This window comes from Macaca thibetana, chromosome 4 (genome assembly GCF_024542745.1).
Source record: "Macaca thibetana thibetana isolate TM-01 chromosome 4, ASM2454274v1, whole genome shotgun sequence".
In the NCBI taxonomy this organism is placed as follows: Eukaryota; Metazoa; Chordata; class Mammalia; order Primates; family Cercopithecidae; genus Macaca; species Macaca thibetana.
The window spans coordinates 159,231,105-159,258,695 of NC_065581.1; the positions used below are offsets into that span (position 1 = coordinate 159,231,105).

Here is a 27,591-nt window from a genome sequence, read left to right on the forward strand (position 1 = left end):
GCGAGGCATTTTATAAAGTGAACCTGCCTTTTATTAGGGGTGACTTTGGCTGTCACTGCTGAGAGGAACAGTCGATGCAAGCTCATCTCACAAATCACTACAGAGTGCCCAGGCTATACGTTCATGACATTTGTGTTCAATTTCACGATCAGTTTCCTCAGGGAGTTGGGCACATCTTCAAGACTTAGGCTGGGAGACTGCACTGCAGACACCTAGCGAGCCTCTCCCTTGCTGTGTGCCAGGGACACGCTTGGTTGGTCTCCACGCACGTGCTTGCCATCTCTGCCCTCATAAATGCTCATGGGCACCTGGACCTGTCTCCTACAAGGAGCTGTGCTGGCCGCCCACCCCTCTCAACTGCCCACACCTCCGCGGCTGCTGCCTCCTGTGGGCAGGATCTGAAACACCAAAGCCATGGGCAAGGGCAGGATGGAGGGGCAGCGGTCTATGTAAACATACACCACAGATGACCCAGACAAGCACTTTAATTTTTTTTTTTTTTTTTTTTTTGGAGGCATAATTTAGTCATCTCACCTAAAGCACTTTTCACTTTATCTCTGGCAACCAAGGGTTACAGAAAACTCAGCACCAAAGGATGAAAGGGGAACTTGTCCCCTTCGGTCCCCAGCCCTGCCCTCCCCTGCAGCCTAAAATACCCTTTCCATGATCACAGAATAAAGTTCACACTCACCACACAGCCATTCTCACACACACTCGCACAAAAAGAAAAAACCAAAGCCCACTAAAGCACATGGGGAAAAAAAGATTACAAAACATCTTCCTCCCCATCCGGCCTTCAGACCAGACTCCCTGGCTGGAGAGGCCGTGACTTCCGCCGTGCCCAGGAGGGCTCACCCAGCCTTTGTCACCATGTCCCACTGAGGAGGATACGCAGAGGCCACCAGTTCCCCAAGGTTCCCTTCGGATGGTGACACCTCCCTGAGTCAGTCATTCTGTTTCTGCTTGCTGTCAGAGTTGCCGTAGGCAGAGCCCTTGTCAATTTCCGTTACACCAATCATCCATCGAACTCCCATGGAGGCTGCAGAGACAAGGAGAGCAGATTTAGGAGCAGCCCGAACAGACTACAGGCCCATTTGCCCACAGAGCATGTGAGAAGGTCCGTGGCCACAAATCACAAGCACCAGCTGGGAGCTGGCGGGTCTGAGGGGACATCGTCCTCCCAGCTTTACAGTCATCCTTGAGTGTGGACATCTGTGTGACATTAAGAAAAAGCAAGGCTGCTCTGGTGGGGGTTTTCCTCCTTGGACCCTGAAGGTGAACGATTTGGCAAGCCATGCACAGCTGTTCACAGGGACTCAGAGAAATCCCTGGCTTCCTCTGCTGGCTCCCAGGTAAAGAGGATTCTCTTGTAAATGAGGGGCAGGAACTTAACAGGGCATGTTCGGCGAAGTTTTATAAAGAACAGACCAGGAGCCTGGAAGATGCAAGAGCTCGAGTACCGAGTGCCCAACGAGTTTCAGCACTGCTTTTGGTGCAAGTGTTACAGCAGTGAGAAAATCCCCGCCGTTCCCTCTGACGGCAGGATTTGCCTACACCAGAGAATGGGCAGGACCCTCGTGGGAGCCCAGTTTCATATAGGAAGCTGGAAAGCAGGGCCCAATGCTCAGAAGTTGCAATTTCAACTACTCCCTCTGGAGAGGGCAGATTTGGTGAGGTCCTTGGGTGCAGGGCCCAAGACGTAATCATTTGATGTGTTCAGCACTGGGCATGGAGCTTGGAAAACAGTCCGTTTATAATAAATGTTTAAGAATGGATAGACAAACAAGTGAATGAAATCCCCTAAATCATGATGCACAGGGTTACCTAGCATTAGCATCGTGGTTGATAAACTAACTGGGACATGGATGGAAGAGCCTGGAATGGGCGAATGCAGCCCAGCCAGCAGAAGGCACGCATCTCCCATGAGTCATTTACAAACGGGAGGACTCCTGCGTGGAGTGTAACAGTAGCAGTGCGAGTGGAATTCTTGTAGAGCAGAAAAAAGTGAGTAAAACGTGAACCCTGTGGCCTTCGAAGAGGAGTAAGACACAAACACAAAGTCCTTCAAGGCAGAATGCAGTCAGGCGCAGGCTCAGGGTGATGGGGCGGGGCAGTCAGCTCCTCAGATGCTCCTGGAGACATCCTGTGTCCACACTGCACCCTGGGCAGTGCTCAAGCTTCTTTTTTTGGTACTCGCTACACACCTGGGTGGCCCTGTCTGCAGCCTTCATCCTGAAGGGGCCTGTCCAAGAGGACACGGGTCTGTGTGTGCCTTGCTGTTGCCTGCTATTGAAGAGAAGGGCTGAGTTTGCCCCCGCCCTACCAGGGACCCTTGGCCAGCCTCAGCAGCATGGCGGGGGATGGGGGTGCCCCCAGGCCTGCCTTAAGGAGATGAGGTGCTTTCTTCTCCATCCTCTTATTTTTTTCCCTTACAAGGTGTGGGTGTTAATATTTTACTTTTTAATATTAAAATGCATCTTAATTTTTCAAAAGACTAGTAGGGTCTGTGTGAGGCACAGGAGCCAGCTTGTTTACTGCAACCACATGCTCTAGAATTGGTTAGGTCAGTCGGAATGAATGAGATAGGTTTATGTGCTGTGACCTGTTTTGGTGGTTATGATTCATTAGGTGAAAAGGCGAGTTGAAGAAACTCCACTGATAGGAATTTACATTTGCTTGAGGCTGGAAAAAGCATGTGCACCAAATTGTCATTAACGATTATCTGGGAATTAGGCTCAATGGGAATTTTGTTGTGACACACTTTGAATTTTCTGCGCTTGCATATTGCTTGGGCCTTTTATAGTGAGCATACTGCATCTTTGTGTTTCACAGAAAATAACTGAGACCTGTCCATCTGAAAGCAGCACACGATCTCTGTGTGCTTGGACAATGTGCCATCTCTCCCGGGCTCTCCAAAGCCTCAGAGAGGATGCCAGGCTTGGGGAGATGGGGCCTTTCACAGGGAAACCCCGAAGTCTTCCTTGGCTCCAGGACGCACGGGCCTGCTGTTCACAGGCAGGAAGCAGGCACGACAGGCTGCCCCACCACAGAGGCAAGGAGCAGGGTGCACAGAGGCTTGGTGCCAAGAAGCAGCAGTAGCCCGAGAATCCGGGTCACCTGGGGCCAGCGCAGATGCGTGAAAAGTTCTGTGAGCAAGCGTCTCCACTGAGTGTCGTCCACCTGCAGCAAAGGAGAAGCCACAGGCGCCCCCAGAGGAAGGCAGGGAGCTGCCCCTACGTCCCCACCGGCCTCCAGCACAGGGCTTTCTTCAGAAACAGGAAATGATGCCAGTGAGCAGAGCTGTCTGCAGGGGACGGGGAGGGAGCACTCGCAGCTGTCGGGGAGTGGAAGTGGCAGCTACATCACCACCCAAGAGGGAACGTGTGGAATCCAGCCCCAGGTGGGAGGCTGGACCATCCAGGCTGCAGAGTGGGTCCTGGGCCTGGTATTCAAGGGCCTCGTACTCATCCTGAAGTCTAATTTTTCCCTGTGATTTGCAAGCTGAGCCTGCTCCTCATCCATGGCACAACTGCCTACACAGATGGCCTCTGTCCCAGCCCTGATGCCACCTCTCCCAGGGTGGTGCTGTTAGCACCCCCCAGCCCCTTGCCCTCCACTCACCCACGAAGAAGACAAGGATGAAGCTGGCCAGCGTCAAGGAAGACCCGCTCCTGATCATGCTGACCAGGAACTGGAAGAAAGGGTAGAGCACCAGCGAGGCCCAAAACAGCCAGTTCACGAGGGTCCAGGGCCGCCGGGGGGGCACCATGGGCGTCTCTGGGAAGGTGCCCGTCCTGTAGTACTCCTCCTGAAAGGCATCCTGGGGGACAGGAAAGAGGACCCTCAGACGCCACACAGGACTCAGTGGCAGGTCCCTCCCGAGGCCCTGCTTCCAAGACACATTGCAGAGATACACGGGTGCCACGGGGGCTCGGCAGAACTGGGGTCTGTGGCTCCTTCCAGAAAGCACTTTGTAGGCAGCTGCTGTCTTCTCAATGCTGCATCTGGCCGCCCCTCCCACAGGGGCACTGGGAGTGGCAGGGCTGCTGCAGCTGTCACTGAGTGCAGGGCGTGCAGCATGAGGCCTGGCGCCAGGCCAGCCTGGGCTGGAGCTGGGATCCACCCTCTGTGGGCAGGTGCCTGCATCCCTGAGCCCAGGCCCCAGTGTGTCTGATGGGGCAGCAGTGCCTTCCACGACAGGTCGGCGGGAGAATGGAGTGGCTGCTGCCCCGAAGCTGCCCACAGGGGACACTGTGGAGACCCAACCCGCAGTCAGGAGGAGCTCGCCACACAGCCCGGCCCGGCACATGCCCTGCCTTCCTGGCCTCCACAGCCAGTTCACCTCGGCTCCTGCGGGGCAGCCCACCCACACCTACCACCCTGTTGGCCACTGGAGGGCTCTGAGGGCCGTGATTCAAGGCATCATGAATGACAAGAGCTTGTGGGCTGCTGGGTATGGCTCTCGGAGGTGACAGCAAACTCAGGACTGGGTATCCAGGGTGACTCTTTTAAGTGACTGTCAGACCGTGGAAAAGGTAAACAGGCTCACGTCCTTCCACTAAGCAGATTCTTAGTGGGAACCACGCACTCGTCCACGTCCACCCCCAGGGTGTGTGTGTCACGAGCAGCTTGCAGAGCAGCTACTCCAGAGCCCTCATGGCGCTCCTTGCAGTCCCTGGGTGAGAACAGGGGACTCTCGGCCCCACGTAAATGCACTGCAAAAGAACGCGGTGGCCCTTCCCTGGGGGTCTCATGTCACGGAGCTCCCGCTCAGGGACTGGGGCTCGGCCACAAGGAGCTGCCGGATATAAGGTAGGGAACCAGGAACCCGACAGTCAGCAGGAGTGCTCAAGCGGCTGGGAGCTGGGCTGAGCCAGGAACTGGGGGGAACAAGGGGCTATGGCACCAGGATTCCCACTGGCCCATCTAAGGGCAGGTCCTGGCCATGAGGGGGGACCAGGGCAGGAGCCACCTCCAGGGAGCAGAGCTGAGCCAGGCAGCCACAGGGAGTTGCCCGGGTTGTATTGTGGGCGGCTGCCTCAGCCATTGTAAAAGCTGCACATGGCTGATAGCATGCATGCCACACAAAAACAGGTGTGGGTCATGGTGAGGCCCAGTTTGTGTCCCATGAACTAGCCTAGTAACGTCCCAGTTCTCTAAGGAGTCGAATTTTCTGAAAAATGAGCTTCCATATAATTGAAACTTATACTACCTTAAATGCTGAATATTTTCCTTTAACAATTTGAGATAGAAAAGTCTAAAGTATCTCATACTTCTTTTCCATTCAGGGTGTACTGAATCATAGGCTTTCTTGGCCTCTCAGAGTCACTTTTCATACTACTCCACACACTAATAAGGCCATTTTGGAAGGAGAACCCCCAACCCCTTCCCTGGGCAGTTCAGGTGCCTCTGCTCTGCCCTCGGCCCCCTGCAGCCCATTAACAAGCCTGGTCTGAAGTGTCACTTGTCGCGTGACTCTGCTCTTGGACATCGGCCAAGGGAAGCCGTGGGGGCTCTCAGGGGAAGTCACATCATCAAGCAGTTGAAGAAAAATCGACGTGTGTGCCAAGCACTCCCACCCTCAAGCAGTGAGAGTGATCAGATGGTGGAGGAGACAAGGAGGTGAGCACCATGACAGTCAGGAGCAATGCCCAGAGAGGTGGCACCCGACTCTGCCAGGGTAGGAAGCAGCACTCGCCTGCCCACCAGAACGGGGTGATTTTCTTATCCCAGGTTGGGGCCACAGGGCACCTGATAACTAGAAAAGGCGGGTGATATTTTGTGCCTTTTTTTTAAAAAAAAAAAAAACAGCTTTCTTAAGGTGTCATTTACATGCCATAGAACTCACCCATTTTTAAAAATGAGCAAATGTGGCTTTTGAAATTATTTTCCTTAACAGTCTTTATAGTGCTTTTTTATAGTAATATCACAAAGGGGAACTCACCTTTTCTGTCTTGTTTCCAGAAAGACATTTGCTAGGTCAAGATTGTTTTATTTGCACCTCTTGCAAGAAGGAAAAAGCACTCCCTTTTCTAGGAGCCGCTGAACTCAGAACTTCCCATTCACTTTATTTTTTTATTTTTTAAAACAGAGTCTCACTCTGTCGCACGGGCTGGAGTGCAATGGCATGATCTCCTCTCACTGCAACCTCCTCCTCCCAGGTTCAAGTGATTCTCCCGCCTCAGCCTCCTGAGCACCTGGTATTACAGGCACCTGCCATCATGCCCAGCTAATTTTTGTAGAGATGGGGTTTTACCATGTTGGCCAGGCTGGTCTTGAACTCCTGACCTCAGGTGATCCTCCCGCCTCAGCCTCCCAAAGTGTTGGGATTATAGGTGTGAGCCACCGCGCCCAGCCCTATTCACTTTAAAGTTTTGTGTGTGGTTTAAAACACTAACTCTCACCCCCTCCCCTCACTTATGGCCCCTGACATTGCCGCAGGACTTCCCATCAACTGTCGCGGAGAGAACAGCACGGCCAGCTCCGGCCAGACTCCAGGCTCCGGCAGTAGAATGTCCATGGCCGATCTTGGTCATGGACCCATTTTGTAATAAAATTTGCCCCACAGGGAAAGGACTCATGTTTTTGTTTCTGTGTGTTACTATGTGGCACAGTATAAAGTTGGAACTGCGAAACGTAGTCACTGAACGAAGGAGAGTTGGTTTGTTTCCAGAAAGAAGCATCAACCCACAAGCTGAAGAGGACGAGATCCTACTGAGAGGCGGCGGATCCCCGAACAAACACCCCCGGCAGCCCGCGACAAAGGCACTTGGGAGGAGGCGTGCAGAGGAGACGTCCACACAGCACACCCGCTCAGCTTTTCCAGGCACTCAGCTCAGCAAAGAAATTGTGTCTTAGGGCAGAATTAAGGAGAAGAAAGGAGGGAGAAAAGGAGGGGAGGAAGAACAGGAAAGAACAAAGAAGAGAAGAGAAAGTTGGGGAACAGAAAGGAAGAAGTGGCTCCTCTTAGTCAGCAAGTCTGGCGGAGAGAGGCTCTGTGAGGAGCACTCGTGAACCTTGGCCTCAGCGCGCAGACATCACCCAAGTGCACGGCCAGGACTTGCAAAGGACTTACCATGGGGGCCAAGCCTTGAGGCTCCCTGCTGCCCTTCTAAAGAGCAGTACCCTTACAGTTTAAATGAAAAAACAATTGCCAGTCCCAAAAATGGTTCTTGTCCTTGAAGGTTAGAGCAGGACTGCACAGTTTTCCACGGGCCACCATGCCTGCACCCCGAGCTCTGCACCCACCCAGAGCTGCTTCCGACCTTGGCCTCCACAAGACGGCTCTGAATGTAGCTTTTTTTTTTTCACTTATTTCTCTTTGGAGACAGGGTCTTACTCTGTGCAGTGGCGCAATCATAGCTCACAGTAACCTTGAACTTCTAGGCTCAAGTGATCCTCCCACTTCAGCTTCCCCAGTAGCTGGAACTACGGGTGCGGAACACTAGGCACAGCTAACTTGTAAACTATTTTTGTAGACAGGGGTTCTCATTACATTGCCCAGACTGGTCACAAACGTGGGCGACCTCTGGCCACAAGTGATCCTCCAGCCTCAGCCTCCCAAAGTGCTTACTCCCAAAGGGATTACTGGCAGGAGCCACTGTGCCCAGCCTCACCTATTTCTTAAGGTGCACCATTAATGGCCAATTTGTAGTCCCTTCTGAAAATGTCAAATTACAACCTGAAGAAGGACTTTAAGTTAGAAATGAAAAGTTGGAATCTGTTCACCCCATACAATTAAGAAACCATGATAGCTATTGTGACCTCCCTGGAAAAAAGGGGTTCTGAGGATGTAGGTTCAGCCTGAGAGCAAGTTCATTTGGGAACTGCTTTTTCCACAGAAGATCACACAAGGTCATGAATGGTTTCTCAAAGCCTTCAAACAATAGGAGTCCCAAATGCTGACAAGCAAGAAATATTGTGCATTTTTCATAAAGCTAAATCAGGTCAACTCAAAGGATGGCCCTGTTTTCAGAGATGATGCCTTTCCCATATTAAAGAGTATAATTGTGTCACTGGTAGGCGGCGAGTTTCTCTTATGCTTGGAAAGACCAGAATGTTGGCACACCTCTATTGGCTGCCTGCCATCCCCTCCCATTTTGCAGAAACTTTACCTGCCCATGAAATTGAAACGTCAGAGAACTACTGCCCTAAAATCCCAGGAAGGTCAAAATCAACAGAATTGTCTTTTGACGTACAGCACACTTCTGACTGAAAGGGTGACCATTAAAATGAAATTCTACTTTGACAAGCCTGGTGGGGCACCCAGATTTGGGGCAAGGAAAGCTTTAGATCTAGGCTCCTAGCAAAACAGGCTGATACAGAAAGGAATGGTCCCTTGACGTCTATTTACCACTCTGCTTGGAGGAACCATGCACCACTTCCGCTTACTGCTCAGCAATCTTCTTGGACGGGAAAAGGACCAGCCTCCCAGGTCCGCTCACAGACACATACTGCTTAGAGAAGTCGGTGTCGTCCCAGCCCTGCACCGACAGAGAAAGGGCCTGGGCTCCAGCACCTGGCTTTGATCGGTGAGCTGGAAAACTGGGTAAATCACTTCATCCTGCGGACCTTAACTTCCTCATCAGTAGTGTAAGAGCTTTGGAGTAGATGATCATTTTGAGAACCCTTTCAAGTTGAACACTATCATTTAAATGTAAACATAGTTTAGAGGAAAACACCCTAAGAGACTTCAACAAGAAGGAGATGTGCCTCTTGGTTTACATGATGACCACAGTTCTGCCTGAATACAGGAGAGGAAGGGCCCATTGAGAAAAATCTCCTTTGCCTTGATGGATTTAAGGGCCCACATTTATTGTAGATTTGTTTGTGTGGCTCTTTACAAAAGAGGCTCATTTTCTAAACCTTTTCTTAGCATACTCTTCTTTCTGCTAAAAGTAACATTTTAGGCCAGGTGCGGTGGCTCACACCTGTAATCCCAGCACTTTGAGAGGCCAAGGTGGGTGGATCACGAGGTCAGGAGATCAAGACCATCCTGGCTAACACAGTGAAACCCCGTCTCTACTAAAAATACAAAAAATTAGCCAGGCGTGGTGGCGGGCACCTGTAGTCCTACCTACTCGGGAGGCAGGAGAATGGCGTGAACCTGGGAGGCGGAGCTTGCAGTGAGCCAAGATCGCGTCACTGCACTCCAGCCTGGGCAACAGAGCGAGACTCTGTCTCCAAAAAAAGAAGTAACATTTTATATGCTACCTCAATGATTAGACCAGAAAACAGAGCAAGAAAAATACTGCCTCATGCATGAAAACAGAAGGGGGGAATTCATACTGTTTTGTGCTTCTCTGTCAGGGCACACATATGCATCAGCGCAGACCTCGATAACTTAGAATACTGTTGTTAAAAAGCTTCAGGCCCCAGACCACCTCCATCAAAGCCATCTGCATCAGAAGCAGTTTGCTAGAAGTACACATTTCTAGGTTCCACCTCTAACCTGCAGAGACAGAATCGCTGTGGTTCGGGCCCAGGAATCTGCACAACTCATGCTCTAGTGACAAGGTAAACGAGTTCCTACACAGAATTTGTAATTTGTGTATTTGTAAGGGGAGACCAGAGAGCTATGCCCATAACCCACATAGGAAAGAGGCCCACGTGGCCAGCTCTGTGCAGTGATGCTATAAAGGCATCATCAGGGAAAAAAGGTGTCAGGATCTTGATTCAGAGCAAACTTATAAGAGCTTCTCGACCAAATGTGATGGCAAGTCTTTTGGACTACGATTTGCCTAAAGGAGGCAAACTTAGCTTATCCATCACACTAGAGTCTGTTAAGAGTCTTGTGGACTAAAATCCTAACACATCCTCAAGAGTAGGTAGGGTTAAAGTTCTTATTCAGCTGCAGAGGACATCCCGCAAAGCTCTGGGTAATTCTCTCCTTTGAGGAACAGAGAAAAACAGAACCCATGTCAGCCAGCCTGCATGCATGGAACTAGGGAAAAGGTCATCAGAATCCTAGAGAATATATCTGATTCTAGGGAATGACTTGTTTGGGTTTAAAACATGTGGTGAATCAGAAATAATTTTTTACTGGTTAATGAGACCTGGCCATAAAAATGCTCTTCTCACCAAGTGGAAGCTAAGCTTCGCTCCTTCGTAAGATCCGGTAGTTACGAGACTCCCCTGCTTGCATATGCTTTTGGAGGAGAGACATCAGTGAAAGCAAAGGCCTTGCTCAGAGAAAGGACAGAATAAGTAGGGGGCCCCTGGGGAACTGGAACATAGACAGGAACAGGACAGGGGGCACCACAGCAGGTTCAAACCCAGCCAAGACCAAGGTGGACCCGTGTAGGGCTTTATCCTGCTTCTTCTGGAAATGTTTTGAGATCAGACTAACAACCATATTGTTGATCCAGAAGCAATCAAGCCCATGTCCAGTGCTACGGAGAATATCCACCCCACAAGCACATTCTCCATTAGGACCAGCGGCAGGAAAATATGAGCAGGGGCTACTGGGGCCATTACTTCTTTCTTGGTCCACTACACCTGTAGAATAGCTTCACTGTGTGTGTGTGAACTCTCCTTAAAAAATATTTGGTGCTGGGCGTGGTGGCTCACGCCTGTAATCCCAGCACTTTGGGAGGCCGAGGTGGGTGGATTACAAGGTCAGGAGATTAAGACCATCCTGGCTAACACGGTGAAACCCCGTCTCTACTAAAAATACAAAAAATCAGCCGGGCGAGGTGGTGGGTGCCTGTAGTCCCAGCTACTCAGGAGGCTGAGGCAGGAGAATGGCGTGAACCCGGAGGTGGAGCTTTCAGTGAGCCGAGATTGCGCCACTGTACTCCAGCCTGGGTGACAGAGCGAGACTCTTGTCTCAAAAAAAAAAAAAAAATTTGGCTACATTCTTTATTTCCAAGAGAGGGTCAGCTCCGGACTCATTAATAACCGGCTCTGTGAGGTCTCGCCCGCCGGAGAAAGGCCTGCTGCCACACAGCACACCCACAGCTGCAACGTGAACAGACCCCCGCACCCAGTGCACTGACCTTCTCCTGGTAGAGCTTGTGCAGCCAGGCCGAGCACCTGTCATCGTCTTCAGGGATGTCTTCCAGTGGGATCCTCCTGCAAAGGCAGAGAGCAGCTAGCAGGGGAGAGGTGACACCCACCCTGCAACGTATACTTTCCAGTAACGGTGCTGCCATTTTTTGTTTTTATCTAGGTAGCCTAAATAATGTGGAAGTGAAGAGAGTAATGCAAGTGATCGAAAGAAGGGGCGTTCCACATCCACACTGGAGAAACACAGGCCAAAATGCAATTATGACCCATGAAGGAACAACCCAGGGTCCAATTCAATGGCATAGACAGATGCTGTCAGAAGAGGGGACACTTGCCTCATTCCATCTTCCCTCCCAGCTCACAAAAAGGCCCCCAAAACCTGATATTTGCCTCTTCCAAAGAGGACAACACTGCCTCAGTTTCCCCATGAGACAATCCAATATACACAGAATTGATGCATCAGAGACAAGATCCTAGTAATTTCTTCTTAGTCAAGTAACCGACTTACTGGTAATGGCAGATTATCTCCCATCAAATGATTCCTGTAGCCTCTTGGTTAGCCTTGAGGCAGACTTTTTCTGCAAAGGTTTTGACAAGTCAGTGATGTGGATGGTGGGGAATTAAAGTTCTCCCAGATGCAAGTAGCCAGGGCATCTTGCAGCACCCAGGCTCCATGGCTCAGACAGGGGTCCAGAGTCACTGTACACCAGCGATAGCTTGGAGACTTGGGTGGCTGTGGGGACTGGTGGCTGGCAAGGGCTTGCTACTCAATCATCTACAAACAGCCCATACTGAACATGGGGAAGAGTCACTCTGCCACCTTTGCCATTCCTACTTGTTTTCAGGTTGTTGGCTCTTGTGATTTCAAGGGATGTTCCTTTATATTCAATTTTGTCCATGTCGAAGTCTGCATCTGGCTTGATTTCCCTTCTATGGCCTAAGAATATCTTAGTAAGAAGATTTTAGAGCTTATCTATCACACTAGAGTCTTATCTATCACACTAGAGTCTGTTAAGAGAATAAACGATGGGATTCCATCTTATAACAGATTATAGTGAGCGACTTCCTTTTCAAGGCAGTATTGTACAGAGGTAAGTTTTTCACATAATTAGAACTTACCCCATAAGCTCCTCCGGAAATATCCTTTCACCTTTCCTGTTCCTACGCACACTGTACTTTTGTGAATCCTCTACTTCTTTGCTCTTTGATCTACTCTGCTTTGGAAATGAGATTTCTCGAGTCTGCATAATATTTCTTTATTTGGATAGTGGGAATGTAGTGAGTTTTGCCCTTTTCAGCAACTTGACATTATCGCCCTTGATGTTTCAGTGCTTTGTACTGACTTATGTTCAGAAAAATGCCTCCATCATTTTTAATGGGCAGCGACGACAAAAAGATGTGTGTTGAACAGCATCAATGCTAACCTTCCTCTGGGGTCAAGTGTGTCATCTGGCTTCAGTGAGTGAACGCGCCAGAATCATTTTGGAGCTGATTCTCACACGTGCTTTGGAGAGTTGCAGCTACCTGAGAGGTGAAATAATCTTCTACATGTCTTGGGATTTTCCCAAATAACTGAGCCCAGCTGGTCACTGAGTGGAGCTCCTGCCAGCCGTCAGTGAACATGGGGAATAAAACCTCACTTTACTCCTGGAAGGTCTAAAGGTCTCCTTCAGGCGGGTGGGTGATTCTCCTGCCTTCATATGCCACAGAACTGAGTCACAGGGCAGACTCTCGCCTGCACCATCAGACAAGAAGTCAGTGATGATGTCAATGCTGTCCTATTTTGATGGGAAAGCCAGAGTCATTTTTAGATCAGAAGCTACTTAACTTTGGCCGCCAGTCCACCAAAACATCTCCCAGGAAAGCTGGGACATTTAGTGTGGCCTGGTGGGAATGTAGGGCCCCTGGATTTTCATGGGGCTGTTTGTAATACCGCTTCTGTAAGGTCTTGAATCAGAAGGTTATACGCCCCTGGATTAGTTCTCCATTAGTGGGCATTTCAGATTCTCTTGATTAGCATTCAGAGAAGGTGACCCACAGCACAACAAACCAGTCCGGTCCCTGACCCCTGTCACTCTGGGTTTTAATGCGTGAATTGCCATTGTGTTTACTATCTGCTGCACCTTCCAATTCTGTTTCCCACCGAAACAGAGGTGCTCGGCCCATTCTATAAGCAGGGAAGGAGAACCAGTTTGACTAATATGTTCCAGAAGTGTCTTCAATAAAATCACTAACAGCCTGGAACATAACACATAAGTAAGACACTGCAAAAGACTTTTGCATTTGTGTCTAGACCGCCTTATATAAATACACATCTGTGTGTATTCCATATAGCAGACCCATCGCTCAAGGAAAGTGTCAATAACATATTCTCGTCACACCAACACCAAAATAATTATAAAATATGGCCTTCCATTTGTTCAACCTGAGCTCTCTGAAATGGAAGATTACAGAGGATCCGGAAGGAGCTGGGATGGAAGGAGATTTCAGCAGATCATTCTCAATAGTAGGATATGTCAAGTTCAATGCAAAACAGACTGCAAAGGAGTCAGTGTGACCCAGGGATCCCTGGAAGAAAGTCTCTAGGTCATTTGTGATGTGTTTACTTTGAAACGGGCACTGTCTTTTCTGGAGAGGAAACCGTTCGACTTACCTAACATACAAATCTGCATGGTATTTCTTTCCGTTTAGGACTCCCAGCAGTGTTGGATTTTCATTATTTCTGAAATTGAGTGTACAGTCATATACAGCTGAAACTATAAAAAATAAAACAAATACAAAGCAGTATATAGCGTGTGAACCCAATTTTGTTCTGTAGATACACACATTGGAAGACAATAATCAAATGGCTAACTGCTTATCTAGAAATGGTGTGGTCGGATTTTTCTTTTTCTATATGGTCCACATGTTCTACACTGAATGTGTATTATCTTTTGTAATCATAAAATCCCACTAGAACTCAGTAATAGAAAACAGGGTCATTGCTGAAGCCAGGTCACTTTTTCTATTTATTTATTTATTTTTTTGGAGACGGAGTCTCACTCTGTCACCCAGGCTGGAGTGCAGTGGTGCAATCTTGGCTCACTATAACCTCTGACTCCTGGGTTCAAACAATTCTCCTGCCTCAGCCTCCCAAGTAGCTGGGGTTACAGGCACCACCACTACGCTCAGCTAATTTTTGTATTTTTAGTAGAGACGGGGTTTCACCATGTTGGTCAGACTGGTCTTGAACTCCTGACCTCAAGTGATCTGCCCGCCTCAGCCTCCCAAAATGCTGGGATCACAGTGAGCCACTGTGCCCAGCCCAGATTGAGCCACTGTGCCTAGCCCAGATCACTTTTAAAGCAGTAACTTTTAACTGCAAAGTCAGGTCTAGAGGTGCCACAACAATGACTTGTAACTTTCTAATGTGCCCAGCCTATCATTTCCGTCAAGAAACACTGAAATTTAAACAAGTGTGGATGATAAGAAAAATTATTCCAAAGGAAACTAAGGAAGTGTCTCAGTTACAGCAGCATAACCATTCTGTGAGCATTATTTTCCCCTAGAAAAATAAGACAGCTACAAATTATCCTAGGATACTGATGAGAAACTCCTTAAGGAATTGGATCGTACTCAGTTGAAGCTTCTTGGATCAAGGGATGAAAGGATATAGGAAGGAACGAGTGAGGGAACAGAGGAGATAAATGCACAGTGGAAACTGGCCACTTGCTGAAGTGTAAGAGCACCAGACGGTAGGAGCAACAGGTGGGAACCCCAGCGGCTGTCACCTTTTCCCACCGGTGGGATCTTCTCTTGGGGAGCTGGGGCTAGGTCTTGTCCTGGAGAAGGGAGCCTCTGTCACACAGTTGCTGAGATGACAGAGGCCAGGCACTTATTGCAGGGCCCAGCACATGGTTTGTGTTCAATAAACGATGAGCCAGATGCTTCACTGGGAGCTTTGCATGCGTGCATTAATAACAGGATGAGCCAGATGCTTCACTGGGAGCTTTACATGCGCGCATTAATAACAGGATGAGCCAGACGCTTCACTGGGAGCTTTGCATGCGCGCATTAATAACAGGAGTGGGAGAATGGCAGGAAGGAGGAAAGGCACTTGGTCTGATTGGGAATATGCGGAACCAAGATTCAAAAACAATAAATCACCATCTGTTTTCTTCTACCCGCTGCCTGACCACCGTGCAGGGTCTGCAGGTCCACTGTCTGTGCCAGCGGACAGGGGTCCTCCTGATGGCCTGCAGGAGAGCCTGGGAGCAGGGCCCGGAGTGCCCGAGACCACTCGCCCCCGCCTTAGGGCTGAAGGCGGGACTGTTCTCCTGAGCCCTCCTGAGGAGAGCTGCCTGGTCAGGGCTGCTGGGAGAGAACCTGGATGCTTATCACATTCCTCAGGCATTTTAAAGCATAAATGGGTATCTACAGGAACAGCGGATCAGGCTGTGTGGACCATGACTGTAGTGTCCTAGGGCTTCCCAGTAAGAAGGGGCCACAGAGCTCACATAGTTCAGTGATTTCGATACCTCCTTTCCTCCGACCCGCTCACACAGGGGCCCATGAAGACAACAGAAGAGGCTGACTCTGGTTAAGCAAAGGAGGGGAGAACCCCCGGGTTCCCCAAAGAGCCGCTTAAAAATCAGTGACCTGTACAACTGTCTCATTTTCCAGAGGAAAACCTCAAAAAAAGCATCTTGAAAGGAGAGCCAGCCTGATTCTAACTGCAAGGCGCATCGGAAGGAGTGACAGCAGCGACTGCCGGCCCCACCAGCCAGGAGCAAATCCCAGCTCACCAGGTACTGGCTGAGTCACACTGCACCCGCTCCTTAACTTCTCTGAGCCCCAATGTCTTTATCTGTGAGCTGAAAGCAAAAAGAAAAAGGAATCTACCTTCCTGAGTCCTGTGAGGACATCCTACATGTACGGTGCATACAGGGCCTGGCATGTCAGATGCGCCCGAGACCGGTGGTGGCTATTATTGGAGAGAGCCTTGTTAACTCCGTGATGAACAGTATAGAGCTGGACAGCCTTGCGAGGCAAAACTGAGGCAAAGCTCAGTCAGGGAGCCGCGCTGGTCCAACCCAGAGGGGACGGATCAGGATGGGGACACGTAGCCCTGCAAGCTGGGCAACCCTACCAGGGGCAGAAGGTGAGGTGTGTAGTGGGAGGCAGAGGGCCCCGAACAACAGCAGCCTTTGATCAAATGTTTATCATGTGCCAGGTGGGATGCTGAGCTCTTTATCTAGCTTTTCTCATTTAATCCTCTTTGCAACCCTAACAGATTTTACAGAACTCAGAGCAGACTTAGGACCAGAGAGGTAAGGTCACTTGCCCAGAGTCACACAGCTGGTCAGCAGAGGAAAGAGGATTCAGTGAGGCCTCCTGATCAGGGAGCCCCCAGGGTCTTGACGCTGCTGGACAGTGCAGAGTGCAGCAGCCTGGGAGGTGGAGCAGGGGTCGAGCAATGGGAGCATCCTTGGCCCTGGGGCCCAGGGTTGGTGTGGAGGCAGGGACTGCAGGGGGCAGCCTAATTCTGACCCTTGGGCTGAGCCCAGAGCAAAAGACACATGTAGGCAGCTGGTGCCCCTCTGTGCCACCGACCTTCTAAGAGGCTGGGCAGAGGGGAAGGAGCTTGGAGGTGGCTGGCCTGGTGGGCCCTCAGTTCTGCAGGCCCAAGTTTGCTGCTGAGACTCCAGAGCCTGCTTTTCTCTCTTCTCTCTGGGAGTAAGAGCTGCTGCCAGGATGTTGTGGGGATTGAAGGTGACACTGTGTGTGGCGTGCACAGCATTGTGCCAACAGAGGTCATCAAGGAACGCTGGCGACCAGGAGAAGGGGGGATGAGGAAGCAAGGGAAGCATGTGGGGGAGAAGAAACTGGTTAACAAGGCTAAGGGCAGGGCAGGCACACAGAGGGGAGAGGGGGCCAGGGGCACAGCCGCCTGGCCTGGGTTCCTGCAGCCCCAGAAGGAAGCGGGGCTGGCGCTGGCCTGGGTATGCGGGGTTATGTTAAACAGGCAGCAGAAGCCAGCAGGGAGTGCTGCCCGGGGCCTGAAACCACCGCTTCAGCCACTGGGTCACCTGGGGACTTTTAGAGGTACCGATTCACCAACCCTGTTGCTCCAGAGGTCCTATGGGGGTCGGTCAGGGCTGGAGAAACCAAGGGGCCCCTGATGCAGGCCTGGGGAGGAATTCGGGGCCCCCCACTCTTTGCCTCAGAAGGAGGAGAGGAGACAAGAGGATAAGGCGGAGGAAGGCAGCAGCGTGGGGCCAGAAGCCGCGTTCAGCTGGACTCCAGCTCCCTCCAGGAAGGAACCAGCTTCACCTGAGCGCTTTGCCTGGGAGGAGCACAGGAAGCTGCCCCAGGCCTGCAGCCCAGGGAAAGGGCCAGGGGACTGCGGGGGTGTGGGGAGGCCGGCTGTGCAGAAGGCGACAGAGGGTGTTTCTAACTGGAGACAGAAGGGTCAAAAAGAAGACAAAAGCATGACGAGAGGCCAGAGGCAAGTTGTTGCTATTTCCTTCTTATCAATGGCCATTGAGGGTTCCAGACTCCGAGGTCAGCTGCGACAGACCACAAGGTCAGAGTTCAGCTGATGCCAATGGGTGGGCAAGAAATGACCCTAAACCCAACTGTGCTGTCTTGGGCGTGCAGGCCTGGACCCAGGTTACCCGATGGGCCATCCAGGCACCCAGCACATTTGCACAGCAGAGGGCAGTGCTGGCCCGGGCACCCCAGGAAAGGCAGGCACAGGCCCACCCCAGGTGCCAGCCAAGGGTGCAGGGGCCATTTGTCCTTGGTTCCCAGTCCCAGAGACCAGACTTGAGCAGCCACTCTGAGCTCCTAGCGTCAGCCGGGAAGTGCTGGCAGGAAGCAAGCTCTGCCCATCTGGAGCTGGCGCTTGTCTTCCTCGCTGCCGCGGGGAGGCCCAGGGCCACGCACTCTTCCTTACCTACATTTCTCAAGCTCCTCACGGTGATGGCGAAGCCCTTGGTTCGCGGCAACAGGTGGTGCTTGAGGCGAGGCAGCCCCTTGGCCCGGGCCACTTGCATGCTGATCTCATGTTTCTTCTCCGTGAACCGCGTGCCCTCACAGTGGATCAGGAACTGAAGGAAGGAGGCAGGAGTCACACACAGCCCCACAGTCACACGCGGCCCCAGGGTCACATACAGTCCTGGGGTCATACACAGCCCCAGGCTCACATGCGGCCCCACAGTCACACACGGCCACACGATCACACACGGCCCCAGGGTCACATACAGCCCTGAGGTCACACACAGCCCTCGGGTCACACACAGTCCTGGGGTCACACACAGCCCTACGGTCACAAACAGCCCTGGGGTTACACACAGCCCTGGGGTCACACACGGCCCTGGGGTCACACACAGCCCTACAGTCACACACAGCCCTGGGTCACACACAGCCCTGGGGTCACACACAGCCATGGGGTCACACACAGCCCTACAGTCACACACAGCCCTGGGTCACACACAGCCCTGGGGTCACACACAGCCATGGGGTCACACACAGCCCTGGGGTCACACACAGCCCTGGGTCACACACAGCCCTATGGTCACAAACAGCCCTGGCCTCACACACAGTCCTGGGGTGACGCACAGCCCCAGGCTCACATGAGGCCCCACAGTCACACATGGCCACACGATCACACACGGCCCCAGGGTCACATACAGCCCTGAGGTCACACATAGTCCTGGGGTCACACACAGCCCTACGGTCACACACAGCCCTGGGGTCACACATGGCCCTGGGGTCACACACGGCCCTGGGGTCACACACAACCCTACGGTCACACACTGCCCTGGGGTCACACACAGCCCTGGGGTCACACACAGCCCTACGGTCACAAAACAGCCCTGGGGTCACACACAGCCCTACGGTCACACACAGCCCTACAGTCACACACAGCCCTGGGGTCATATATATGTGGTCCCATGGTCACACACGACCCCATAGTCACACACAGCCCCACAGTCACGTGTCCTGTGGAAGTCACACGGGGGTCCCACGGTCACAGTCCTGCAGGAGCCCTTGGGACACAGCTGCTCTGGTGCCTACGTACAAAATATTTCTCCGGGTAGTCCCGGAGGTGCTGCAAACTGGTGGCAACCGTCTTGCGATCCTGCTCCCACTTGCGCGAACAGAAGACCATCTCGGTGAAGTACCACATCCAGCCGATAATTGGAACGTAGGCCAGCTCTTTCTTGGCCAGGACCTTGGAGCCCTGAAACAGAGGAAGGAGCCCAGGTGCCCATGAAGGAGACATCACAGCCACCTCCCGGGGCTGTTGGAGACTGAAGTAGAAAAAGAGGAGGGGACATTCACACCAGACGCCTCGGGCCAGTCCCAGAACACATGTTGTCGAGGCCATGGACCGTGATGCCCTCCCCACCCTTCAGCTAGAGGTCCAGGTTGTGCTCACCCTGCCAGTGTGGGGGCAGGAGGCAAGGGGACCCTGGTTCTCAGCGTGGACGGCAGGAGTCAAGAAGGCAGCAGCAAGCAGTCATGGATATTCAGGGTCCTGACAATGCTCCCACCACTATCCAGAGGGTTTCTAGGTGATCACCACCATGCACTCGCTAAGCCTGCCGTGCAGCTGTGTGACACTAATTTATGTACCTCTTTTCTACAGATCTCATTGAGTTTTGTGATATTACAAAATATAGTAATTCTTGATCGCCGAAAATGTCAAATGCTAGAAAATGTAGCATTCCTGGGCGTGAGGTTAACATCCTTCTTGAACAGTTGCTGGTCAAAGATTCATTTGAATTCGATTTTTCCGAGACAGCTCGACCTACTCTGCCGAGCTCTGCAGTTGAGGCAAACGGGAGTCTCCGCTCATAGAGCAGGCTGTGGAGCCCAGTGGGATCTCCGGGCACAGCTGGTCCGAGCTGGAAGTAAAACCCAGACCAGGAGATGTGCTCGGTGCCCTCCACACCCGCTGCCAGCATGTCCTTGAGGCTGAGACGGGGCAGAAGCACCTGCCAGAGACCCTCTTGAGGCTGACGCAGGTGCGCGAGCAAGGCCCCAACAGGTCCCCTCTGAGGATTCTCAGGGAAGTCCTGGGTCCCCAGGGCTTGGTGTGGCCCTCCCCAGCCAGGCATCCACTACATCAGACCCCTACACTGAGGAAGACCAGGGCTTCAGTGGGGTGGACAGGGCAGCGGAGACACAAAAACTGCTTTCTATCTGATGGATGTTTATCTTTTCAACTTAATTTTGGAACTGGCCAGGATGCTCCTTGATCAATGGGTCGATGACTGAGCCAGGGATGTGAGCCGTCGGAGCAGCTCTAAACCTAGGATGCGCACAGCGCGGAGAGCCCCGGCTTCAACACAGCCCTCTCTCCTCTACTCCCCATTACACCCATGCCTCTCCACAGCTCCGGCTCAGCACGGGGTCAGTAAGCCGTGTCCCCCAACCTACTGGCAGAACAAAAGAAGGTCTGAACAGCCAACTGCTCCCTACTTTAAAAACACAAGACATTTCTTCCCTCGCTTGGAGTAGAAAAGGCAGATACCTTGCAAGTTTAGCATCTCCATTTTCTGATGGAGTTGGTTTTTCACACAAGTCCAACATGCAGATTCTGTCCAAGAGAACTTAGCCATGAAATCGGACTCCGGGACCATCCCCGTGGGTGGGTGGCTGAACTCGCCGGTGCGGGTGTGAGGGCTTACTGTGTGCTGTGCCCATGATATTTGTTAAAATTATATTTACCTGAACTCATTCCAAACATGCGACAATCTGAAGGAGCTGTGAACGACGATTGGTTCTGCAGCCAGGAGGGGGCCGCAGACTAAAGCAGCAGCTGTTGGCCCTGGGAAGGTGAGTGGTCCCTTGCAGCCAATCATGGCTTCTGCCGGGGAAAAGCACTCTCAGGGGTATTTCCTGTCCACAATGCTATAGTGGGTCCTAGTGGTTGGCCTCTGATGACCTGCTGCTAAATGGAAACGATAACTTTGACGGTGATGCGGGTATCTAGACCCACAGATGGTCGGTCACCTGGGACGGGAGTCTCTATTTCCATCCCTGTTAGATCACCAAAAGCTGTTTAGATGCCCCACAGTAGATGCGTCCCGTGGGTTATGGTGTGCACCGTATCTTGTACAACACTACAGAGGAGTCAGCAAGCAGCTGCCCTCGGGACAAGCTGGCTCCTCTGCTGCTTCTATAAGTGACGTCCTGTGGCCACACAGCCTCTTGCTCATGTGCCTCTTGTCTGCAGCTGCCTTCACGCTACACACAGGAGCGTTTTGTGACAGCCACGCTCTGATCCACAGAGCCTAAACTATTCATCCTCTGGCCCATTCCAGATAACATGTGCAAACCCCTGATTTAGAGCCACTAAGACTTGCTTTCTATGAGTGTGTAATGGCTAGGCAATCGTTTATGGTAAAATACTAAATTTTTAAAAGATCTGGAACAAAGGTGAGCCTATAGCATGATTATAACTTTATGAAAAAAAGTAAAGCAGAGAAAAATAACAGTAGTTGTTGCTAGACAGTCATTTATAAGTGATTTTTATTTTGTTAGATTTTCCAGTTTTTTATTATAAACGTATTTCACAGTATTCCTGTAACAATGTCATTTTTAAGAAGGGGTTGACATCAGCGTGCTTTCACCATCTGCTTTGGGAACATAACTGAGGTTCTGTCTGGGTCAGAAACAGTTTTGGCTTTTTTTGTGTTTTTTTGTTTGTTTGTTTGTTTGTTTTCTTTTTAGACGGAGTTTTGCTCTTGTCACCCAGGCTGGAGTGCAGTGGTGCAATCTTGGCTCACTGCAACCTCAGCCTCCCGGGTTCAAGTGGTTCTCCTGTCTCAGCTTCCTGAGTAGCTGGTATTACAGGTGCCTGCCACCACACGTGGCTAATTTCAGTATTTTTTGTAGAGATGGGGTTTTACCATGTTGGCCAGGCTAGTCTCTAACTCCTGACCTCAGGTGATCCGCCTGCCTCGGCCTCCTAAAGTGCTGGGATGACAGGTGTTTTTGATGATCAAAAGGAACAGAAGAGAAATACCTTTCTTTATACTGACTTAATCCATCTTTCAGCCTTAAAATTTTGAATGTTATCAATACGCCTAGTTTTGATGTTAATTATGTTTGGTAAGAAACATGTTAAAATATTAAGGTAGAAGCTTTTATGTCTTCAGACTGAAGACATGTCACTCAATACCCTTTCCCTGGCAGGGCTGCATAAAAGAAAAGCTCTGCAATGAGACAGTCCTGTTTCTAACCAGGCTCTACCACGACCCGGCTGTGTGACTGTGCTCGAGACACCCAACCTTCCTGAGCTCCTGTTTCCCCTCTGTGTGAAGAGGAAGACAACACATATCCCCTGGTGTCCCTGTAAAGACTGAATGATGTATGGAAACATCTACAAAAGCACAGAGTTCAGACTCTGAACTCTGACATGGGCGTTGAATAACTCGTACCTATTATATTCATCACAGAGCAAGCAGTGTCTGAACACCTCCTTATTCAACCCATTTTCTAAGCCATGCTGTAGCGTCACAGTAACAACAATAGATTACATTTATTTAAGCGCAACTGAAGAGTCCCCGTGCACAGAGAGTTGCCCAAGTTAACTCACTTATGACAAACAGACTAGAAACTACTATTAAGACATACAGGCCGGGCGCGGTGGCTCAAGCCTGTAATCCCAGCACTTTGGGAGGCCGAGGCGGGCGGATCACAAGGTCAGGAGATCGAGACCACAGTGAAACCCCGTCTCTACTAAAAATACAAAAAATTAGCCGGGCGCGGTGGCGGGCGCCTGTAGTCCCAGCTACTCAGGAGGCTGAGGCAGGAGAATGGCGGGAACCCGGGAGGCGGAGCTTGCAGTGAGCCGAGATCGCGCCACTGCACTCCAGCCTGGGCAACAGCATGAGACTCCGTCTCAAAAAAAAAAAAAAAAAAAAGACATACAGACAGTTCCCCAGGCAAAAGGTGCAATAGGCTAAAACTGTCATGGCTTTCCCAGGCCACTCAGAGGCTTCCATGTGTGATGCCAACAGCTTTCAGAGAGAGTGTACAAGAAAATATACCAATTTCACCAATGCTGGATTTATTTCGGAGGCCCACCTGAAAGGATTTACTGATGAGTTAGATTTATCAATAGATCTGTCTAGATACAAGCACATCTGGACAATCTAAACTTTTCAGATGGAGTAACCCACTATGGAGAGAGAGAGTGAAAAGGAGAATTGTCTTAGGGTAGCTGCTTGGGGCTAATCTACTTGGCCCATCCTGAGGACCCTCACAGCGCGGGGACGCAGCCAGCCCCAGGACCTGGTCTGCAACTCTGGCAAGTGGGCCAGCCCTTGCAGAGACCCTGGGCATTGGGAAGAGCTGATGCAGAGAGGGCCTGAGACCCGGTACTCCGACCCTGACTTTCAGAAGCTCCACAGCCTCTGGGGTGAAAAGGGATCGGAATGAGGCCATTCTAGTTAGGGTTTTCTCCAAAATGGCTATTCACCAAGGCTTCAGTGGAGATTCCAAACCCCGGTGCTGCATGCAGTATGGCTGGGAGCAGCAGGGTGTCCTGCTCCTGCATGGCCTCCACCCCCACTAACACCAGCAAGGAACCCCTCAGGGGCTGAGGCTCTGTGGCCAGCTTTGTTTGCAAACGTCCAGTCATTGCTGAAGGTTTCCCAGTAGGGTTACCAGTTAGTCAAATGAGCCAAGGTCATTTATTTCTACTAAATATATAAACTGAGGTCTCTTAAGTGGAACTTGGAAAACAGGTGAGATGTTCCTTAACGATAAAGCAGGCTCAACAGCCTGCCTTTGAGTCCTTTGACTGTTTTCTTGACTACCTGCTGGAGACACTGTAGCAAATGTTTCAGTTCCCTGGAGCCCCAGACAAGCCATCCAGCCCTATCGCTCCAGAGTCCTCCTGAGTCCCACACAGCACAGCCTCCATTCTAATGTATGGGGCGTAAGCTCATCGAATTGGAATCTTCAACCCGAGGCTGCTCTGTCTGTGCAAAGGTATTGATTAAGAAGCTCCCTATGCCAGGCACTCTGCAGGTGCTGAGAACACAATGCTGGTTAGGATTACCTTGGCCTTGAGGTGCCCACAGTCTAGAGGGAAGGGAGAAGCAGAAAGTTCCAGTTTCTGTGTTCCATTTCTGCCACTAAACTCTGCCAGTAAGTTGCTGTACAGACCCCTTCTGACAAGAAAGGTGTGCGCAAGAGAGGATGGTGTGGGCCTGGAATCTCCGAAACCTGCCCCAAGTTACAACAAAATGCAGAAAAGACTGGAGCTCAAAATAATGAACCAGTTTCTGTGCACGCATGCATGTATGTGTGTATGTTCATCAAAAGGTGAGAGACTCCATTTTTTTTTTTTTTTTTTTGAGACGAAGTTTCACTCTTGTTGCCCAGGCTGGAGTACAATGGCGCGATCTCAGCTCACTACAATCTCTGCCTCCTTCAAGCGATTCTGCTGCCTCAGCCTCCCAAGTGGCTGGGATTACAGGCGGCCGCCACCATGCCTGACTTGGTTAATTTTTTGTATTTTCAGTAGAGCCACGGGGTTTCACCATGTTGGCTAGTCTGCCCTTGAACTCCTGACCTTCAGGTGATCCACCCACCTCGGCCTCCCAAAGTGCTGAGATTACAGGTGTGAGTCACCATACCTAGCCTTTTTTTTTTTTTTTTTTTTTTTTTTTTTTTTTTCTGAGATGGAGTCTTGCTTTGTTGCCCAGGCTGGAGTGCAGTGGTGCAATCTCAGCTCACTGCAACCTCCACCTTCCAGCTTCAAGCGATTCTCCCGCCTCAGCCTCTGGAGTAGCTGGGATTACAGGCGCCTACCACCACACCCAGCTAATTTTTTTGTTTGTTTGTTTTGTATTTTTAGTAGAGACAAGGTTTCATCATGTTGGCCAGGCTGGTCTCGAACTCCTGACCTCAGGTGATCCACCCACCTTGGCCTCCCAAAGTACTGGGATTACAGACTCCATTCTTGCCAACTGCGGTAGCACAAGTGTGCCTGGCCTTGCTCACACTGCATTCCTTTCTCTTGCTTTCTGCCTTCTCTGATGCTGAGAGGAAAATGGTGTAGACCTTACACTGCCAGAAAATTCTCAAGAGAGTCTCAAAACAAAATGAACGCTGTTCCACAATTAGTCACAGCCACAGGGGAAATGCATACAGCAAACACGAAATGAAAGCACTCTCTAAGAATTCACCTCAGGCTGGAATTAGACACTTATCCTCTATCCACGTGGGGCAGAGTACGTGGGGCTCCTGCACTCCTGATTGGCCTCCTCCAGCTAACCTCACCCCGTTTACCAGGCCCCAAACTATTCTGGGTTTGACAGGTATGCAGATGTGCAGAGAGAAGAGCACCATTCGGAGGACGAACATGGAGGCTTGAACCAGCAGGATACCGATCACTCCTGGCTCTGCTTTGAGGGGCCACAGTCACGGCTGTCAGGACACAAAGATGGGAGAGGAGCTCCCTGCACAAAGCCCTTGTCCACCCTGTCTGGACACAGGTCCTCATGGCCCCTTCCCAGTTTCTCTTCTGAACGGGCAGCCCAGCCCTTGTGGGTTGGCGTTAGCCCTGCAGATGGGAAGACAGAGCAGAAGCAGTACAGGGGCAGGTGGGAAACAGGATGTCCCCAGGACAGAACGTAATAGGTGCGACTGGCCTTGCCCAGCACTCTGTAGCCAATAGGTGCTTGCTGAACAGTTGCAGGAAGCACAGGCGGACGGGGCATCAGAGGGCACTACGCGCACAGCAGGTGGGAGTGAGAAAGGGGGCGGTTCATGGGATGATACTGAGTCGGTGTAGAGCAGATAGCACAGGCTGCGGCCGTTTACTGAGGCTGCGCACAGAGGAGGAGGAAGCCCCGTGCTTTAAGCAACCCTGGCTTTATGATTGGTGGGATCAGACTCTGGCTTGTTAAAGACACTGCCAGAGGATCCTGGTCAACAAAGACGACGACCCCGGTGCGTCCATTGTGGGACTGGACTTTTACAGGCGAGCATGCGCTACCACCTCCAGGATGGTAGTCGGTATGAACCCACGGTGCAGCCACAGTCCCGTGAGCTGCCCACTACTTGCCCTGGCCAGTGGTTCACCTGGCTACCTCGGTCATCACCATTACCGGGTTCCTCATCCATGTGATTCCAGATCCCAGCACACCTGCCAAACCAGTGAATGGTAAGAGGCAGAGGGTGGCATCCCTGCCCACTCCTGCTGCCTGCACAGCTGAGGATGAACTCGCATGATGGCGCGAAGCAGAGGGCATCTGCCATACACTCAGGTGATGCCAGCGGTGAGGAGGGTGAAGACCACCCTACAGAGCTGACAAAACCATGGCGGGGGGTGTATCTGCCGAAAACACTCCTCCATGTGTGGAAACTTCTAACTTCTCTTCAGCCAAAGGGCACTTGAGAAGCGCACGTGTGAAGAAGCTGGGGTAAAGGCGGGTGAAACAATGCTGTGCTGCATGAACATGGTCTCCTGGAGAAACCACACACAATCAGCACTCGCTGGACACGGATTTTGAAGGTATATCAACTGCTATCGTTGTCATCATCGAAAATCCTTCTGTTTAAAGAGGCAGTACAGGGCTTCATGGGCACCCTCACATGCAGGCCCTCCGCCTAGGAGGGATAATGCCACTCTCCCCCTCTCACCTTTCTCTGTGCAAAGAAATGCAATGCTGCTATTTTTCATTTGTTTTACTTATTGATTTATGTTTATAGAGACGGGGATCTCACTATGCTGCCCAGACTGGTCTCGAACTTCTGGCTTCAAGCCATCCTCCCATCTTGGCCTTCCAAACCACTGGAATTACAGGCGTGGGCCACTGTGCCAGGCCAGAAGTGCAACATTTCAATCTGTGTTCAGGCCCAGCTGTATTACATGTTTACTAAGAGGACAAGGGAAGGTCTCAGACCAAACGTCATGTCACCGTGGGGTGGGCAGCCGCCGAGGGGCCCTGTGATCCTGGCCTCCTGGCATCCACGCCCCTGTGCCCCCCACCCCACATCCCTGAGGCATGGGCTGTGCTTACTGATCCACTTCCAACAAACAGTCTGGATAGAAGGGACGGGAGGTCTCTCCCGGGCCCCGGTTACAGAAGCTTCGTGGCTCCTGCCCGGATGCCCACTCACTCTCTCTTGCATGGCTCACCCTCAGGGGTGCAGTTGCCATATTCTGGGAAGCCCTGTGTTTTAAAACAAGCCTGTGTGGCGAGGGATGGAGGCTGGGCAAATCCGTGAGCAAGCTTGGAGGCAGATCACACACAGGCCCCTCCTGAGAGGCGCTGCCAGGTCCCCCGCTCAGCTGCACCTGGATTCCCGACCACACAGGCAGGGGATCTTTACGACACGCTTGTTGTTTTAAGCCGCTATGTTTTGGGTCTCGTCACGCTGCCATGGATAACTAACCCACATGGCTTCTTTAAGCATCTGAAGACAAATATCCCAGTTGGCCCGGCAGATAAATATTGCTAATATAATAATAGCTACCGCTCATGGCGTGCTTGCCAGGGCCTGGCGCTGCCCGGAGACTGAACGATCATGCTCTTATGTAACTAGCCGGGGCCTGCTAAGGGAAAACAA

The 27,591-nt window shown here is 51.3% G+C and overlaps 1 protein-coding gene across 2 annotated transcripts in view; it reads right to left on the minus strand.

Moving 5' to 3' along the window:
- Positions 1–467: 467 nt before the first annotated feature.
- The window catches only part of AGPAT4 (1-acylglycerol-3-phosphate O-acyltransferase 4), a 139,107-nt gene continuing 111,983 nt past the window's right edge, over positions 468–27,591 (minus strand). For both annotated transcript variants that reach the window (XM_050786835.1, XM_050786836.1), the window contains 6 exons: positions 19,073–19,234; positions 17,945–18,098; positions 13,661–13,763; positions 10,998–11,073; positions 3,622–3,820; positions 468–1,039 (listed from right to left, as the gene is read on the minus strand). In XM_050786835.1, the coding sequence (XP_050642792.1) occupies positions 945–1,039; positions 3,622–3,820; positions 10,998–11,073; positions 13,661–13,763; positions 17,945–18,098; positions 19,073–19,234 (789 nt within the window). In that variant the 3' untranslated portion in view covers positions 468–944. The remainder of the gene's footprint in view (positions 1,040–3,621; positions 3,821–10,997; positions 11,074–13,660; positions 13,764–17,944; positions 18,099–19,072; positions 19,235–27,591) is intronic.